The sequence below is a fragment of the Malaclemys terrapin genome, chromosome 3, assembly GCF_027887155.1.
Source record: "Malaclemys terrapin pileata isolate rMalTer1 chromosome 3, rMalTer1.hap1, whole genome shotgun sequence".
NCBI lineage: Eukaryota > Metazoa > Chordata > Testudines > Emydidae > Malaclemys > Malaclemys terrapin.
The window spans coordinates 55,527,306-55,547,551 of record NC_071507.1 but is presented as its reverse complement, the minus strand read 5'-3'; the positions used below and the strand labels follow the sequence as shown (position 1 = coordinate 55,547,551).

The 20,246-nt window shown below is 44.2% G+C and overlaps 1 protein-coding gene across 1 annotated transcript; it reads left to right on the top strand.

Annotated features, from left to right (window-relative positions):
* The first annotated feature begins 1,098 nt into the window (after positions 1-1,098).
* Positions 1,099-17,251, top strand: LBH (LBH regulator of WNT signaling pathway). Its single transcript, XM_054023228.1, has 3 exons — positions 1,099-1,298; positions 4,295-4,397; positions 15,321-17,251. Exons 1-3 carry the CDS (start codon positions 1,273-1,275, stop codon positions 15,516-15,518), a joined length of 327 nt encoding a protein of 108 aa, XP_053879203.1. The 5' UTR covers positions 1,099-1,272; the 3' UTR covers positions 15,519-17,251.
* Positions 17,252-20,246: the final 2,995 nt, after the last annotated feature.

Genomic DNA, 20,246 nt, shown 5'->3' with positions numbered 1-20,246 from the left:
TTACTTCTGTTACCTAAAAACAGTCATTGCTACTGGAAACTAGTGGGCAGATGCTACTCTCAGCACACTGGTGTAAACACAGAGTAACTCTATTAGCGTCTACAAAAACAACAAGGAGTCTGGTGGCACCTTAAAGACTAACAGATTAGCATCTCTGGATTTATACCCAGGTAACTGAGAGCAGAGTCTGGCCCAACCTTTGTGTTTGTGTATGTGTGTATGAGTGAGGGAGTGCCATTGACGTAGAGTGGAAAAAACCCAGCACTAGAAACTATTCCTTCCTCCAACAAAGAAGCATAACACATTAAAAATAAGATCCAACATGAACAGCAAGGGTGAAAAAAACAAAAACTCAGCAAGGCAACTTGTGATCATGCAGCTCTTCCTCCTCCCACCTTCCCATGGATTATTTTAAACCTTGCTCCTATCCAGATTAGGCAGCCCAAAATAGAAACCAATGGTGCTCTCTTCTCTTCAGCGTACACTTGGAGGCAGCAAGGTAAAGAAAACAGGGGAGTAAGGCAGAAATCTGAAAGGGGGAGGAGTGGCTGCTGTGATTGGTACTAACAGCTCAGTCTGGTGAGAGCCAGGCGGGTGGATGTGACCGAGATGAGGGAGCTGTGCTTGACTAGCTCGTGGGCCTGTGCTGCCAGTCACAGTTTCAATGAATGGGATTTTTTTTTTAAAAGGAGTGAGCGTGTAAACGTCTCGTGCAGACTCACTACCAAAGCACTTAGCAAATGCGGAGCCGCCCTGATCTCTCATTTCTGTGCAAACCCAAACACCCACCGCCCGCTTGGAAACGCAGCCCAGGCGAGAGGGGCTCGGTCGCGTCCCGAGCGAGAGCTGGGCTGGATAACAACCTGCAGCAGCCCAAGCCCCGGTGATGCCATGGCAGCGAAGCCCAGCTGTGTCCAATCGGCGCTCGCCAGCCCGGCTCCCAGAGCGGCTGCTCGCCGCGGGCTGGAAGCACGAAACCATTCATGATTTTGGTGACGTCATCCACCGGAGGGGGCGGGTGCTCCGGACAAAGCCACGCCCCTTCCTCTATATAAGCGCCTTCCCGGGCCGCTGGTGCGGCTTAAGGCTGTAGTGGTAGCTAGGCAGTGTGTCTTTTGGCTTGTGGGGTTAAAAGCCGATCAGCGCGTAGCCTCCCCGCTGGGCTGCTGTGCCCCCGGCCATCTCGCACTGCTGTCAGGGAAAACCACTGGACCCCTTTGCTCCCCGTTTTTGCATCCCAAAGACGTTTGTCAGCCTTTGTGGTAGGACTTCATGTCTGTATTTTTTCCCATTCACTGGTGAGTACCCTCTTGCGGGTTCCCCGGGGGCGGTTGGCGGGCTGGGAGCTGGCTAAGGCTTTGGCTGTGCCTGGGGTAACTTTTGAAGGGGAGGTGGGGGGTGATATTCGTCCTGCAGTGGCTTTGCAGGCAGAAGTCACAGTCAAGGTTGTGACGGGAGAGGGGGGAGGTGTGAGGGAATGGAAACAAAGGAAGTGAGCTTGGAGGCTGCAGTAAAGCGTGCAGAAGGGCTGGGGGAGGTTTGCTAGAAAACGTGCCCAGAGCTTCACCTACCCGCCCCAGTTACGAAAATCCAGTGGGTCCTGGAGATTGTGCTTGGGGGGCGGGTGGGTTGGTTCGGAAGCCCACTTGCGAGTGGATGCGTGAGCTGCCGCCAGGGCTGCAAAGCCTGGTGCCGGCCGGAGAGAGGGTTTTTATTCCCCTTGGGAGTCGGTGAGGCTGCCCTGGGGAAGCTGCAACAGGCGCTAGCAGTGGCCTGAGCCCCGCTGGCGAGTTGGAGGGGAAGGGGTGTTGCAGAAGCGATCTGGCTGCCGTTGATCTGCTGTAGCGGCTGCAGTGTCCCATCCTTTCACCTCCCTCCCCCCTTGCGGTGACTCGTAAGCGCCTCTTTATCCTCTCCCTGGCTTGGGAGAAGAGAGCGGGCGGGACTGTGCAGGGATCATGCCGGGGAAGGCAGGCGGAAATACTTTCCGGGTGTGTTTGCCGAGCAGCTGGAACTTGCTAGGCGGCTTGCAATCTCGCACCCGGTTACCATCCTTCTTGCGCTGCGCCTGAGCAATATCAGGCGCTGGGACCAGCAGCCAAGGCAGAGGCGATCAGGTCAGCTGGGGAAACTGACAAGGCAAAAAGCTTGGCTGCAGCTGCTTATCCTAACCCCAACTTCCTTCCTTAGGGAGATGGTGTAGCAGCCTTCCCGTTGCCCTGCATCCTCCCCCCCACTCCTACCCCAATAACTTCAGAAGGCCAGACTGTGCTCTGTTATATCCGAGTAAGCAACTGAATTCAGCAGTTACTCCTGGGATGAATTTAGCCCATTGGTATCACTGCCCGTTCCTCTGGATTTACACCTATATAACGATGGGCACAGGCTGGGTCAGGCTCCCTTATTGCCTGTACACTCCTTTTCAAGTGCATCCTTTGAACAACGTGTGCAAGTCCATCTGAGGACTGAAATTGGAATAGCCCTGGACTAGAGCTACATGTTAAAGCAGATTGCTTGGGAACTTCGGTGAGCTTGTCACCTTTGTCTTACTATTGCCAGGTAGCCATGGGGCAGCTAAAATTGAGGCCCTAAAACCCCTCTTTTCAGTTGCTTATGACTTTCTTGCTTATCTTCCATTTGGGCTGAATTATAGAAGGGTTGCTCAGGTTATAGCACTGGAACTTACGCTGCACCTCTAACCTTTCTTTCCAAATTAAAAATCACCCTGTTTAATATCCTTAACATTGCTTCTGGGAGTTGTAAAAGGACACTGGATTAAGCAGCCTTCCTCCCCTGTTAATACCTTGTATTATTAGAGCTGAGCGATCTAAACATCTGACTACATTTCAACAACATTCTTGTTCACTTCCTTTATTTCGATTCCCTTGATGAAAATAGACTCTGTAGCTCATGCAATAGTTTGGATTGCGAACGCTCTTGGGGGATGGTTGCAGGCAAATGTGATTTTTAAGTACAATATAAGACAGTCCTAGAAACATGCATGTAGATTCTGGATTTTGCAAAAACCTTTGTTTTTACTAATCCTGTGCTGAGGTACTAGTATCCTTTTTAACCCATCTAGAGTTGGAAAATAGAGAGCTCCAGCTCATCAAACAAATGGCTCTATGTAACTTCTCACTCCCAGGACTGGTATGTTGCAGCAGAGGATAGGAAGTACACAAACTACTATTAGCTTAGGCTAGGGAGTTTGTATACTAAACTGCAGTGCACTTGCAGAGATCTCCCATCAGCAAGGTTCTTGATGTACCACTTAGTGAGAGCTTGGAAAAGAACGCTCTTTTTCCAGCTCTCTGCCAGTTACCTGATAGGTGACACAGACAATGATGTGGCTCCACAAGTTATGCCTGAGTGGGGTATCTGACATAATGAAACATGCATCACTCTAATGCAACAGCTTCCACCGCTGCTACTTATAAGAGCTGGTGCATCATATGGTCTCACTTTGCCACAGTAAACAAAGCCTTTGTCTGTGCTTATCATTATATATCTGCTTACCTGTGTATCTTGTGCTTTGGGATGCTTTTGAAAGCCCTCATTGTGCTGTTTCATGCATAGTAAGCTGGAGTGGCATTAGGAGGGCAATGTGAACTTGTCTCAAGTGACTTCATAGGAGCAAGGTGCAAAGGATAGTCAATATTTTGGTGACAAATGTGAGTTGGCTTGTGTGTGCAAATACAAAGTACTGTGGTTATAAATAGGCTTAAGCAATAGCATAATGTAAAATAGAGGAACTACAAGCTGTGAAAATCAACTTGACTTTCTCAAATTGTCGAGCTGGAAACTTCATTATGACTGCAAAAGCAGAGCTACAATTGGCATATCTCATACTCAACTGGTGTGGAAATCCCTGAGGTAGTAAAATAAGTCGTAGGAGTTAAAACTGATTAGTTTTTAAAGCTGTGGGGGGGAAAAAACAGTAAGTGCTAGTGCTTGGTTTGGGTTTTTTTAACCTACACTCGAGGGTAAAGTTGGAGGAAGTGGAGTTAAATTGGTGAAATCTTGTATTGCTCGAGGTGAGATCCTGCAAACTACTTTTTGGGTCATGATATCATGTACGGATTCTTTAGGTGAATAATTTTTGATTCCCTTACAAAGAAGGGGATGGGGGAAGAACAGAAATAGGATTTAGTGGTTTAGCATTTCGGTTCTTATCTCTGACTAGCTCTGCAGCCGTATAAAGCTTTAGTTTTTAGATACCACATAATCTTGTTCAAGGACCGTAGTGATCTAATGGCTCCATGAGAGCTGAAAAAGTATCTTTCTTTGTTTCCAGCCCTGATTATCTGAGATCAGCTGAAATGACTGAAGTGATGATGAATACTACATCTATGGATGAAATTGGGCTAAGTCCCCGCAAGGATGGCCTATCATATCAGGTAAGCTTTCTGTTGACCGGACAGCATAGTTGACTGGTTAGGTAATAGTCAACTATGGAACTGTCCAAGCTAGGTTGCAAATTTCTAGCCTTTCCATAATAAATCTTGCTGTAGTGAGAACAAGTCAATGGTCTAGAATGTTGGCTTGGCAGGAGCAATCTGTCTAAATTTAATTTCCATCTTAATATCTGATTGTATTAACCAAGTACCTCTCTGTTTGTTTGGTTTTTTACATAAACCTGATCATGTAGCATTCTTGGGGATGGGCTATGCCAGGGGGAAGTTAGCCCTAGTGGACAATCTAACCGTGGAGTTTCTTTTGACAGATCTGCAACTTGGCCCACAAGCAGTCTGCCTAGAGCAGATGGGAGGAGTTGTTTGTGGCACTTCAGTCTTTTAAGATAATTCTTTGTTTATACTGCGCAAATCAGGCTATTTTAAACTGTTTGCCATGTGCCATATGAGACAGTCTATTTCCCCATTCTTCCCACAAAACCTTAATCTTAATACTCAGTGGTATAAGCTTCTGGCACTTGGAGAGCCTTTGGTAGGAGGATATAACTTAAAATGACTGGTTATTGGAATTAGCTAGAAACTGGATTTTTTTTCCATCCCACAAAAATTGCAAAAGCTAAAATAGTAAAGTGTTTGTGGTGTGTGTGTTTGTGGTTTTTTTTAACACCCTCCAAATGACAGGGTTCTAAATTATTTTTGAAAATAAAGCAAATTTTTAAAATGAAACTACTTTGCTATGGAAAATCTAAACTTTCTTTCCAAAAATAACATTGTGTTTTACTGTTTCTGAAATTTTTTTTTTTCAAAACAAAGTTTTTCATTAAAATTAATATAATTTTGCAAAATGTTTTGGTTCAGCTTAAGCAGCATCTTCAGATGAGAAACTTTTGACAAAACTTTCAACCAGCTCTAGTGACTAGCTCTATGGGCCATTAAAACAATATTGCTGGATGTGGAGAGCTGTTGTATATCTTTTGATATTCGCCTATTGATTAACCAACATTTCAATGCTTGTCTCAATCTATTTTCTACATCGCCTGAGATATGCAAAGAATGAGCATTTGAGTAATTGTACCTTCCCAGTCCTCTCAAATGGAGATTCCCACCCTTTAACTACCCTGTGGGAGACATACTATTAAAGTCTGATATGAGAACTTGTGCGTGCAAGTGGCTGGTTTATGTGTATGCCTGATCTGTGCAGAACAGGGCAGTTTTTTTTATATTTTATATATTTCCACTTGCAGATGCTATTACAGCAACTGTATGTGTAGGTTTTAGGTATGCATGCAAATTGGTGCACCGTTGCATGCCTAGCTCTTTAAAAGGGCCTTAAATATACTAGCATAAAGAGTGCATCAACATGTTAGATCCAACCTAAACAAACCCTCTGGACAGGGAAAATGTGGTGTATTTGATCCAAAAAACTCTGGTTCCACATGCTGTGCTCTGTTTACATGGCTGCATGTGAAATAGCTGTTTGAGTGGCTCTAAAGGTTGTAAGGATGCTCATGGCTCATGAGTGAGTTGGGGCTTCCAGAGAGTGGGTACACTTCAACAAGAAGAGTCCTCAAACCCTGCTTCATCATGAAAGCGCACAACCAGCCACTGCAATAATGGTGTTAATAGGTCACCGCAGGAAACACCATATAATCCAGTTAGGCCAATAACTCCCTTCTTCTAGGCTCCTCTTAAACTGTCCATACAGATCTGGAGGTTTTGAAGAACTAGTCAGAATCTAGGTGCCCTGCTTGTCCTAACTATATTGCGTGAGCTGGGTTTTTCCAGCGTTCGATACTAGGACCAGGTCTACACTCCACATTTATTTCAGTATAACTGTGGCTCCAGGGTGTAAAAAAACCCCCACATCCTTGAGTGATGTCCTTTATACTGACCTAACTCCCATATAGACAGGATTGTCTCAGCAGGAGAGCTTCTCCCATCGACATAGCTACTGCCTCTTGCGGAGTTGGCATTAAGCTGACTGGAGAGCAATCTCTTGTCAACTTAGTGTCTTCATCAGAAGCGCTGCATCGGCCGATGCAGGTTTGTAGTGCAGACCTGCAGTAAATGTTTGTTTAGACCCTAACATTGGAGGGCAAACTGGTTGGTTGCAGCATTCAAGTTGCTGGGAGTTCCATTAACATCTGCAAGTTGCATTTAGTACTAAGTTTTTTGCAAATTACTGTCTCTGCAAAGTGTTATTGGCTCTCAGCGCTCTTGCTTCTCTATAGTGGGTCTGGTCCTATTCAAATACCCGCAAGCTTCTTATTGTTCTGTCTACACTTGCTTGGCCTAACTGACAGCCTAGTTGACTGTAAGAAGCTACTTTCTCCCTCTGTTAGCCTACAGTCTTTGGCTGGCTGGGTGGAGTGAAAGAAGTGGGTGGTCACCTTTATAGTAGGACACTAGCCACATGCTGGCAATCTTCAGAAGCAAATTGTTATATGTACAAAGGACAACACTTGTTTACATTGCCTGTAAACTGGGCTACAGTGGGGAATGAAGGTCTAGACTGTAGTCCTCCGACTAATGCACTGGGATGGAAACTATTTGTCATATTGGGGTATGGATTACTAAATATGAACAGTGATAGAAAATTAAACAGCCTTGTACAGTTTAAAGTAAAATCAAACACTGAGAATGAAAGAGGAAACCCCTCTAACAGGATGCAAACAAAACCATTAGCTTACTGCTTTCTGTGACTGGCACTGCTGACCCACCCCTCCTGCTGATTGTGAAAGATTTTCTATATGGGAAATTGTACACTAGTCTATTGAGTGCCTGAGCTTAGTATTTTACAAGTGGACAGGGCTAATGAAGCATGAATGCTCCTGCAATACAAGCCACATTATTCTAAGCTACAAAATCTTCCATCTGTCCTGCAGAGTTGAATTCCAATTAGAAGAACCACAGCACTTGGATATAAGAGGCAAGGACTTGTAAAACCAGAATTGGAACTCTCTTGCTTTATTAGTATTTTATTGGACAGTGGACAGGCAGTCCCTTAATTTCAACATGACTCTTCTGTACCAGTGTTCAACTTAGTTTTGGATTGTGGTGGTGATGAGCTTGACATGAAATTTTAAATCTAACCACGGGTCTCTAGATCCCTGAGCATTCAAACTGGTCCCTAGTTGGATCCTGCTCCTAGAAGGGGACTGTTCTTCAGAAGGTGGCCCTTAACAGTAGAAAGCTCATGAACTAACTTGCAAGTTTTTAGTGCCCTTAAATCAAAACCTCAATCCTAAAGTAAGTGAGCATAGATTTGGTTCTCAGCTCTGTTTTGAAATGCTCTCCTGATCACTGGAAAACAGTCTGGATATCCAGCTATAAAAGGCTCCGTACTAAGAGAATGTAAACATAGAGTTCAGCAGAACTTTGCAGGAAAGATTAACCAGTGATTTCTAAACTTTATTGTAAGATTCCTGCCTCTGTCCCCCACCAGCTGTTGTGGTCTGTAAACTTAAAACATTGATGTCTTCCTACTCCAGGCAATAGACTATTAGTTCTGTCTAGATGTTCAACTGAACTCGTGTACCTCATGAGTCCAGTGCATGTCAGGAAAATGAACATATCATGGTACGTTTGCTCTTAAAGTAGCAATGTGAAGGCTTGACTTCTAGAAGGTTGAAGCAAGCATTCTTCTTGCAGAAGTCTATATACAGTACCTGTACTTTGCATGTGCTGTTGTACTCACATTGGCCTAAATTCTCAATTTGTATGCAATTTTATGTACACAAACACATCGCCACCCTCAACTTTCTGTTCATTTGGCTTTAATGATAGCTAGCATGGAACTATACTTAAATGCAACCAATAGACAGTCTTGGAGAGTTTAAGCTAATGCACTTAAAACTCTTTCCTTGTTGGACAAAGCTTTTATTAATACAGTACCTACAACCAAGGCTCTGTTAGCTCCCAGGAAGAGGGCTTCGCCGCCAGGTTTGAAGGGCCAAAATAGAAGCAGATGGTACAAGCCGAGCAGGAGTCTGGCACAATAAAAGTGTATCCTATGGGACGCCTGGACAAAATGTATCTGAAAAAATGAAGTCAGACTGGGTCTTGTGACTGCAGTGAAGAGCTATTTTTGGATCTCTAATGGCTGTCCCATAATTCCTATGGGAACATTAACACAGTAATTCATTCAAATGCAGCTGATGGAGCAAGAGGCCCCTCCTACAGAGACAAATGTGCACATGAAAAGTTTCATTCATTTCCAGTCCGTCAGCCTTGTGCAAGTCCTGTCTCTTCCTAGCCAGTTGGAGCTAATGTATGGTGACCCCTTTTTTTCCTCTCTTCATGCCTCCCCCAGCCCTGAGAGAGGCCCGTTATCTGAAAACGCCTAGCCACCTCTCTGCTGGCTCCCCTTCTAATGTCATTCCACAGCAGCACAAATGATGTGGGTGAGAACAAGGCTCTCAAGACTAAATTAATCATTTTTGCTGCAGTGTTGTCAAAACAGTGCCTTGACCTGAATCGCTCTTAATTTCTTGGACTGGTAGCTGAGGTTGAGCACAGTAAAAACATCTTGAAGCCTGAGGCGGCTGTACTGAGCAAGCAGTGTATGCCAAACTCTGAGCCAAGAGTTCTTTGCTGTGGACTAACTGCCCTGGACAGGTGACTGATTTCTAAATGGGGTAGGCATGCAATGAGTGAGCTGGCTTAGTCACATCAGCCCTGCTCTGGTGGACCTGGGAAGCTCAAACCCCTAAATCATGGTATTCTCATGCTGGGATCCTAGCACTGGCTAGGGATCTGATCTGTCTGACATGTGTAATCCTCACACACGTGGCAGAAACTTGGAGGTTTCCTCCCCTCCTTGAGACGAAGACTTCACAGCATCGTCTGCCCATGAAGCCACTCCTCTTTTTTTGTTCTGCTGGAACAAAGTTGATTTTTTTCAATAGGAAAAGACAATATTGGGTGTTGCAACTAATTCCATATAGGGAGTAACATGCCGATCTGTAAATCTGGGGTAACTCCACTGACTTCAGTGGAGTTGAACTGATGTTGCTGAAACCTGATGTGTAACGATTCAGACATGAGAGATTGTAACCCATGGACAAAGACGCATGTATTGCCAACCTGATGGCTAATGGGGAACTTAGTATGCCTTCATATTCACCTCTTGTATCTTAGAAGATGCCTTTATATTAACTTAAGTAAGGAGAGTCATATGTGTACTGAAGCAGTCCTCCATTGGAACTGACATCTATGCACTAGGTAAAACTGTCCTCTGAAGTGATTCCACTGTACAAAATGAAAGCCTGGATGAAATAACTTCACCTGTTACATTACAGACAGTGGCTCAGGAAGTTGCACTGGCATGTGCTGACACATGTCTAGTGCATAGATCAGGCTAAATGCTTAGGCCTAGGAGCACAATAGTGCTTCAAATGTTAATGAATGTGATCCAAGCTAAAAAGGATAGAGATGGAATTATGAGGACTACAGATAACTATCTTTATTGTAAACCAAGGAACAGCATTAAACTGAAACCCAGGATGATAAAGGGACCATCTGATCACAAAACCTCCATGTAGAATTTCTTACCCTCTCCTATGAAACTTTTGTAAGGGAAGATCCGTTATCCTGATTGGAAATGTCGCACACAAACGCGGCTTTCCTTACTACTCTTCATCAGTCTGAACACTTGTCTACGCTATCCTGAGTAGTGATGGTAGTAACTGGTGCCCCAGCATTTCTTACCACTGACATGCCCCTCTGGATTATCTTTCTCTTTAATGTGAACTTTTGTCCTGTCTCTTGGAAGGGTATTGTGTTCTGCTTCTGGGGCTGGGAGTGGGTTGTTAACTTTATTTTTCCCCTTGACAACCCTCCATTCAGGTCTGAAATAAGATGTAGTTGGTCTCAGGCTTCTTCAAGAACCTCTAGCTTCTAGTATCATGACTCTACCTCTAAGGATGGTAGTATCTGTATGCTGTCTCTATACAGGTACATTTTGAGTACTAAAGAGGCTAAAGCACCTTTTAAATTCCATCAGTCTGCATCCAGTGGAATATCCTGTACTACTGTCATAGCAGAAAACCCAGTCTAAAGTACCAATGTCAGAACATAAGTTTCCTAGAACTTGTGTCAATACTGATACAATGACCTAGGTGGTTAGGCATGTAGGGCTCTGACCAAGGCAGCAACTGGCTTCATTTGGGAATATCTTTCGTATCTGGAGGGAGCTGTATTCTCCCACCAGTGCAGTATTACTTACAGCAATTTTCTGGGTGTCTGGGGAAGAAAAGAACCCGGGGCTGGAGTCTGATCTGTTACACCAGAGTCAATTTGAAGTTCACTTCCTTTAAGTCAATGGATGTTGCTCTGGATTTACACCAATGCAACTTTGACTGGAATATGGTCCTCTGTATCTAATATTGTGATCCTTCCAAGTCTCCCATCCCCTTCCCAGAAAGCAGGATGTTCATGTTACTGCTGTCTCGTTTTGTACTGACAATAATTAGCCCATCGTGTACAGTTAACTACACTGCATCTCACTGTCCAGTAGTATCTGGTTTCCTTATTAGCATTTCTCAGCTTCGTGCAGGAGAACTGCGAGAAGCTAGCAGCCAAAGGTTGGTTAGCTTTATTATGGCAAAGCTCCTCTGCTGTGGGGTACTGGGAAAGGGCTCTGGCACCATCCGCCTTTCCAGGGGTGTTAAATATTTTCCATTCTCAGTGCCAAGCTCTCAATCTAGAAGTCACTTTTGGGTCACCTGGCATGGAGATCTATGTGGATGACCTTCAGTTTGGGGCTTCAATTTCTGGTATTGCCTTTCAGTTCACCTTCTAGGCAAAAGGTGAGAACTCAGGTTTGCATGTACCTGAGCTGGAGCTGAATCTGCTGCAGAACAGAATGGGATTGCCAGAAGACCTCTGAACAAAGCTCGTCAATCACTGCCTTCTCAACAGGGCCAGCTCCAGGCACCAGCTTACCAAGCAGGTGCTTGGGGCGGCACGTCCAATTGTTCGGCCGCAATTCGGAGGACGGTCCCTCACTCCTGCTCAGAGCAAAGGACCTCCCGTGGAATTGCCACCACAGATCACGATCGCGGCTTTTTTTTTTTTTTTTGGTTGGCTGCTGGGGCGGCCAAAACCCTGGAGCCGGCCCTGCTTCTCAAATCCAGGCTAAGCATACTGCATGTCATAGTTAAGGCAGCAAACCTATTCCTTGCCCTCTGCAGCCTGCAAAGATGTGTCACAGAGCTCTTTGCATAAAGCTTAGACGGGCCTTGGCTTCTAAAGCTGTGATGTGATTCAGTGACCCCGCAGTTGCTGTGATTACATATTCAAAGTTGTATGCAGTCGTATGTAGATGGCAGGGGCAAGTTAGCCCATCATAAACGCTCTTCTGTAGCGTTCTTGGCTGTTAGAAGGTGCCAAAAGCTCCTGTCCCACGCTGATCTTAGCTCTTTAACTCCACTCTCTAGTGAAGCATGTAACTACAAGCTTTAATATCTACACTGTGTGAGTATTCACACTGCATTCCAGGACAGGATTTTGAGTGCCATGAGCTCAATGTAAAACCTGCAGTGGGTTATGTGAGTGCAGATTTCCCTTTTTGTTTCCAATTCCTGCTCTGGAGGGGGATATCCCTCGGGCATTTCCATCTATGCTGCATTTCAGATGAGACAGAAAAATCAGGCTGAGGAGGGTGGGTAAAGGAGTGATTCGTCTCTTCTATATAGTGACTGGGAATCTGCCTCTTGTTTTGGAGTGGCTAGGGGTCAGATTGCATGGGGTAATTTACCTGACCTGTTCCCTGAATGTAAATGGCAGTCTTATTATGACAAACTTTTTCCTTAGCCTTGCTTGCTGCCCTTATTGTGGGAACTAGCTGTCATATGCTAGGAAATAAGGCTTCATAAAACTTTTTTTTTTTTTCCATTGACTGTCCACACCCTTGGAAAGGGTAATTGTGACATCTCCTTTTTTTTTTTTTTTTATGCTGCCTCTGATTAAAAAGCATGACTTAGTGGAAAAAAAGGTTGACCTCCTTAGGTTCAGCCTCTCGTGCAGCTGTTCAAGATAAGATTGTGCTAGTAAAAAAATAAAGCTAAACACCACGCTTGGGGATATTTGTTTGTGAGGAAATGACTAGCTCCTTGGCTTCTGAGAAAACCAATCTGTCAGTCTATTTTCAAAACTACTCCATTTGACCTAATGTAGCTAAAATGATAGCAGCCAAAGGTTAGCAGTATAATAATTAAACTGTTTTCCTACAGTGTAGGCTATTTTAGTGGCATTATCAGCATATATAACATACTATAATTCGCTTTCTTTCCATTGCAGCCCTCTAAACAATACAATGTCAAGGTTCTCTGTATCCCAAGTCTGGGGAGTTAATACTGAAAGTTCAGTTCTGTCTACAGCTTTTAAGCAATGGACTGGGTGTCTGGGATTGGCCTGGCTGAAGCCACTAAATCGTATGAGACCCAGTTACTGTATACAGGGTAGCAGCCGTGTTAGTCTGTATCCTCAAAAAGAACAGGAGTACTTGTGATACCTTAGAGACTAACAAATTTGTTAGTCTCTAAGGTGCCACAAGTACTCCTGTTCTTTTTGAAGTTACTGTATAGCTTGCTCTGGGAATGAGTAATAGCAAGTAGCACAAACTGTAACACCCCTGTTAATGTCACAGCATTCATAGGCCTTGTCCATACTAGACTCCTCTTAGTTTCCTAGCAGTGCAGCTGAAGGACCTGGCTAAGGTGCCCTGGAGTGGTGTGGGAGAGCTGGAATTAGACACCCCTCTGCCTTGCTGTCTACCACTAGCCTAGGCTGCCTGTCTGAAATGTGGCTTTTTGTTTTGATCCATCCCTGACTGGGAGTCTCTAATGGCCATACTGAGGCTGTTACTGCAGTATCGTCTCCCAAAGTTAGTCTCTCCTCTCCCTCCCTTCTTAGTAGCCATTTAACTGCTACTAAACTGGCAGGAATTTGGGATTAGGTCCCAAAAAGTCTTCCATTATCTAAAGAACAATACAGCTAAAGCCTGTGAAACCCTGAGTATTCAAAGATGCATCTGAACTATGCTTTCCTTTGGCTATTGAGTGCTGGCAGTGAATCACAGAACACTGAATGGAAACTGATCTGCGCAGAGGGTTAATTGACTGCCATATTACAGTATATCTCTAGTAGCTCCGTTGAAGAGGTTAGGCCAAATTTTCCAAGAGTGTCTACTGGGTGTGGGTGCCCAGCATAGGACTGGAAAGGGACTTGTTGGATCATTTTGTCCAGTCCCCTTCCGTTGCAGGCAACACCATCATATAGTCCCTTACATAAATTTATCAAGCTCCATCTTAAAATTAGGTAGGTTGTTTGCTCCTCCCGGAAGGCTGTTCCCAAACTCACATGAAACACCTCAGGCATCTGACTTGAGCATCTGCCACTACAACTGGAACTGCAAGTGCTCAGTGCTTTTTTAAAAAAACAAAAACAGGCCTTGCTTCTCAAACTGAGGCATTCCAAACTAGTGGATGCTTCTGAAAATGTAGGCACTGCTGTCTAAATGAGGTGCTACTCTCGTCTCTTCTGCAAGCCTCAGGAAAATGGAGTAGCAGTCGTGACTGCCTTCTTGTATTTTGAAGACTTTTTTTATATTTAAGGATGCCCAGGTAAATGCTTAGTCTTGTAAACAGGACAGGAATTTTTGATAAATGTTAATTGCTTAATTATCACTGGATAATCAGAGTTGGCAGTTGTCCCTTTTTTCTCCTACTAAAAATTCTTGTCAGTGTGAACTGGGGTTTATTAAAGACCGTCCGTTGGTAACCCACAATAATTGCACTGCATTGCTCACAAGCAATAGTACTTTCTTGCCTCTCCTGCTTTGAAGGTTCAGTAAACGTGGCATTTGGTCTCATAACTACAAGTACTCCTGCAACACACTACTACAAAAGCAAGGTGCTTTTCCTGGATTGCGTTTCTGGATTGACATCTAGCACTAACAGTGTAGTCTGCTCTAGAAAACTATCTGGGTGTTCTCCCATCTCCAGCATTCTCCTATCACAGTGGCACCAGTGTTTGGGCTTGAGTGGTCTGCTGGGGTTATCAAAGGGTGGCATCCAGATGGAAGATGGCAGCAGGTCCAAATCCACTTTAGGACTGGGAAATGCATCTAAGGAACTTTCAGTGCAATAGAAAATACTGGCCTTATAGGATAATCTGAAAAAACAAACCCATTTTCAGGAATAGTTTATTACTCATTTGCATGTCACTGCACTCTAGCCTTTACATTTCATCCCATGACTCCTGCATACTGTCCCCTAATCCTGGAAATGTTCTCTGATTTAAAGGTAACCGTGTAAAGAGCCACTTTCTCCATGTTGACTCAGAACAAGAAAACAGTCTTAGATTGCCGGTCCAAACCCTTGAGGCAAAAAGACCAAGAAGCAGAAGAGCTAAAATAGTGAGCCTGTTTTCACAATATTTCTGGCCTGACCAAAAGCAGGAAATGCAGACAACAGATTCTCATAGCAAGACTTGTTTAGCTCTGTCTGCAAATTCATGAGCATTGGTGATAAGCAGTGAATCTCTGGGAGGCTTAGTTGATATCAGTGTCTGAAAGCATTGAGATGTCCATCTTGAACTTTATTCCAGCAGCCTGTCAGTTTTGGAATCCTTCAGATAGCTGCCCCACCCACTTTTTTTTTGTATTTGTTTATTTTTTTGGCAGCATTCTGGTGCTTCAGGTCCCAGCCTGGTTCATGAGTTTTCCTGAGAAGCTAACCTGAAAACTCCTCAACTTGCAGAACTTCATTTATGGTTGACTCTGTCCCTTGGAACCAGACCTCTTGAGATTTGGCTCTTGGTAGTTGTGATGCTCTGTAAGCTGCTAGCCAATATCAAAACTCTAAAATATTCTTTCTAATGGATGTACTCCTTTTTTTGTTTCAGATTTTTCCTGACCCCTCAGACTTTGATCGTTACTGTAAGCTGAAGGACCGCCTGCCTTCCATTGTGGTAGAGCCAACAGAGGGGGACGTGGAGAGCGGTGAGCTGAGATGGCCACCTGAGGAATTCCTTGTCCAGGAGGAGGAGGAGGAGGAAGAAGAAAACTGTGAAGAGGCAAAGAAAGAGAACAAAGAGCAATAAATGGCAGCTGAAAAAAATACAAGGGATTGTATTGTCTTGAGGGAAGAGCCACACCTGTTCTGAAGGTCTTTTTTTCTTAAGAAAAAAGACAGACAAGTTCAATTTTGCACCTGCAAGATCTTAGGTTTTTTTGTATTCTCTGTATCGAGAACTGAAGCCCTCGATGTGACACTCTCCAGACCTTCTGAGGAAGGAAGTCATGCAGAGAAAAATGTTTGCTGTTCTCAAGATCACTATCTGACTTTTTTTTTTATTTTTTTGTTAAGACTGAGAGGCAGCAGAGAAATTCCAAGGCCCTTGGTGGATGGTGAACAAGCAAGGCTGTTTAATGAGTGGTGGGGAGGGTGGGAATAAAGAGAAATGTAAGAAGTGTTGAGCAAGGAACTGCCTCTGGCTACAAAAGCATGAGACTAGAGTCTTCATCTCTCAAATTTTCCTTTCTTATAAGCTTCTGTTTGTGTATCTGGAGCGGAGGGGAAATGTGTGGTGACATGTCACAAATGGATGCTCTGCTGACATAATTGCTGGGTGGCATAGAGAGGCAAAGGGGCTTTTAGTCATTCCCCAGTTGCACATCTCCTGAAGTTACACAAGCATGTGTAGAAGTAATGGATTTCTTGCGTTAACTATCAAACCTGTTCCCAGTCTTTGCCCAGAAGATGTTTTCTTGCCTTCTCTTTCTCTGTCTGCATTTAAACCTTGTAATGCTGAACAGCTCAGTTGGCAGGGTCAGTGTGTTCTGCTGCTACTCTCCATCTATTTTGCAAGGTCCTTGTTTATCTTGCAGATGATTAGCATGAGGTAACAAAGAAATTTCATGTAATGTCTAAATCTACCTGAGATCTTTGTTCTAGAAGTGGTTAAGATGTTTCTCTCCTGCTAGCTGAGACTGCTATAGTAAGACAAAACTCATTACAGTGCATAAAGCTTGCAAGGTGCAGGGACCACCTGCCTTCTAGATGATTCTGGGACTGCATGGTTTCCATCTCAAACATGCTGGGTCAACCATCTGATCAAAACTGGCTTAGTAGAGGGGCATGGGGAGAATCTGCAGGGAACTGTTAGATTTGGGTTTTCTTTGTTAGCAGCAGTGCTTTACCAGAGCTCCAAGACCTAGCAATGCTGGCAGACCAAGATGCTTGCAGAAATCATCTGCTTAAAAATGGATGAAATTGAAAATTCCCACATGCAACATAGTCAGAAGAATGTTGCCAGAACTGAAATCAGAGGCAGTCCTAAATCAAATGGCTGACTTGAAAAGATAAGATGGGGGCAGGGAAATGATGCCTGTCTTCAGACAGTATTTCATGGCTTTTGAGTGTTCTGGGCAAGAGGATGTGCTTCTGGTTGTAACAAAGTATTAGTAGGGTTTAATAAAGGGCAAGATGGTTTGTAAGGTCTAAGGTATCCCATGCAACTTGTTCAGTGCGGAGTTCTCTCTGTCCTACCTGACCTCTGTCTACAAGGGGAACTGATTGCAAGGCAGGTTGAGTTGCCACTTTTGTGGAAAGTGGCAATCCAGCAACTTTATGGAAAAGCCCCAAAGGGGCCCAAGGCATCTGTTGAGGAGCTGACAGGTCTAAGAATAAAGTGCTGGTAGTTTCCACCTTAAAACAAGTCTGGAGACACTAAAGGAAGAAAGAAAAATGTTAAGGCCTTAACCAGACCTTATGATAAAACCCAATGCATCCTGTCTACTATTAACTGGTTCAATTAAAAAAAATCTATTTGGACTTTGTGTGTGTGTGTGTGTGTGTGTATATATATTTGTATCTAATACCTCATGAGTAGTTTAAACGCTGGTGGGGGTTGGGGGATTGCTTTTAACATATCAGCAGAATTGTTTTAGTCTTCGTCTTGCTTGTGATTTAAACATAATGGCAATAACTTATCAGCTCTGTTACTATTTCAGACCGACCTGAGGGATTGGAGACTGACTTTTTTTGCATTGTTCTGACTAGTAGCAATGTAGAATGCAGCTTGTCTCTTCCTTCTTTTTTAGCAGCAAAGAACCAGTCTCGTACTCACTTCCAGGTTTGGTGGATGCTTTGTCATCACTGACCTCTCATGATGATCTAGTGATGTTATCATTTTTAAACTGATGGATCCAGCTGTTTGTATCTGAACATCTGTTCTAGTCTTGCTGTCTAATGGAATGAGCTTGTACACCTGTATACCAGCCAGTCTCAATGTTTTAAACTGTTACTTGTCTTCAATCTGTGCCACCATGTTGAGGCTTGTTAACAGATTACTATGTGGGTAGCAAAAGGATGGAAATCCTTATCCTACAGATCTGAGGAGAAATGTCTGCCGTAAAGACTGGTATATTCCTGTCTGCATCCCCCCTTTTTTTTTTTTTTTCTTTTTAAGTATTGTGTATTTCTATTTGTCAAATGTATTTGAAGAACAAAGCACTCCAGTAAAACTCCTGTTGTCTGTACATTCTATTTCTGTAATTCTTTTTTGAGCCTCAGGGAGAAGCTAGCTTTTTTTTTTTTTTTTTTTTCCTCAAACTACTTTTTTGTCACTGTGACAGTTGTAAATAAAGTTTGAAAATGCTTTCCAACTTGGTGGCTTTTTTTAAATTCTGCTTACAGAAAAGCAGGTTGGGCTTTGATTTCCCAGAGCTTTAATCTGTACCGGAAGCAACCTTTCACCTTAAAAGCAAGGTCATATTATGCAAAGCACTTTGACATGGGATGTGTCCCAGTAAAGCTGATGTAATTTAAGCAGATGTTTAGACTTAATTATAATTCTTAAGGGGCTTGCTGAGCTAGCACCTAAATCACTTGAAAGGATGAAATCAAGAGGCCTGACTCTTCATTGCCTTGCACCTCTGCAAAGAACTAAGGGGTGTGGGAATCTGCAAAGGGACTTGGGAAGTGCAAGTTGGGCACCTCGGAAATCACAGGAACAACACTGCAATCTACAAAATTGAATTGGGCCAACTATCTCTGTCTCTCCATTTGTTGGATTGGGAGCCTAAGAACATGATCCACAGTCTAGAAGCCAGTATGCTAGACTCTCCCGGTCTAAGTTAGCCAATGGGAGATGCCCAGCTGCTAAGTCCTACCCATTTCTCAGAGATGGATGTCAAGGTGTAGGCAGGTGCCTAGCTATCCATGAATGGGTATGTAGTTTCTTGTGGGAGCAAGTTCGGTACCTGCCTCACTCCTTGAGGAGGTGGTGGCAGTCCTGGTCCACCCTAAGTTTAGCATAGTGGTTATAGCACTCTATGGGGATGTGGGAGATCCAGGTTCAATTCCCACCTGCCTCTACCTGTGGGAGGGGAGAGGATTGGAACTGGGGGGGTGGGGTCTCACCTCTCAGGGCAGTGTTCTAACCACTATGGGATATTCTGATGTGGGGCTCCTTCAATCTCTCTCATTGAGGCTGTTCCCCTGCGGATAAATGAGTGATTGGAGCAGAGGGCCTGGACTCGGGGTCTCCCACCTCCCAAGCGCTGTCCTAACCACTCAACTACAGCGCGCCTCTCTCTCTCTCTCTCTCTCTCTCTCTCTCCCAATGACTGTTCCACTGTGCATAGACAAGTGTGTGCACATGGGAGACACTCTGCAGTCCTGTGGTCAAGGCACCCATCTAGGCTAAAAGTTACTAGGTGGGGGCACCACCACCCTTCTGGCTTTTGAATGGGACCCAGTTTGATAGGTATGCTCAGAGTACCTACTGGATTGGGCTGCTAGGTGTTCATCCCCTTAACTTGCCCACTCTTCCCCAGGGTTTGTGGCTCGGGCTTTGGAGAGGGAGGAGGGTGGAGAGATGGGTGTCTGAGTGTTTAGAGTGAGGCAGCAGTGCATGTGCTCTGAGGCAGAAACATAAGTGCTGGCCTGAGGGAACTTGAGTTCCCCCCTCCCCCCCCACTACAATTGACAAAACTCATGTCAAACCTGCTAGGGGCTTAAGTGCCTAAGTAGTTTTGTGGATTCTACCCTAGAATTTTTTTTAGAGGCACAAACTGCACTTGAAAGTCTGAGTTGAACCCCAAACTCTTTGAACATCAACCTGGAAGTAGTGTGAGTCAAGAACTGGGTACAATCTGAAGTGCTCTTACTGACTGTAACAAATTGCTTGTAAGTATAAAACCCAAATCATCTCCTTACCCAAGTCTGTCCTGACACCTGTATGTTACTTTCACCTCTGTTGCTTAGGGTAGTGTTGCTGTGCTTTGAACGAAGGCCACAGAACACAAACACATGGACTACAGAGACAGGAAGGCATTGGCTGAAGTCTAGGGCTGTCAGCTGTGCTGGCCCTTCAAATTCAACAGGCCTTCTATATTACTATACAGTTGTTACTGACCCAGCTACAACATATGAAAATGTGTAGCACAGGTTGCATCTTAATCATTCTGTGACCAGACTAAAGCCTTGGTCGTGTCCAAAAATGTTAACCATCTGACTCTTATGTAGCTGGGACCCTTAAATGGAATCACTTTTGGACAGCTTTTCTTGTATCAGAACATTTGAATTGCAGGTAAGTTACAACCAGATTGCCAGGCTCAATTAACTGAGAAGGCCCTCTATGCTTAATGGGGTTAAGCTTTGCACTAGGAAATCCAGGTGTTAAGGGCCAAACACCCTCTGAAGTCTGTATCCCTCCTCCAAGAGGAGGGAATTTGTAGTTTTATTGGCTGGGTATATAAGGGACTACAACCATATCTACTCAGACTAATTGGCCCGTGACTGGAGCATTAACTTTAGACTAGAC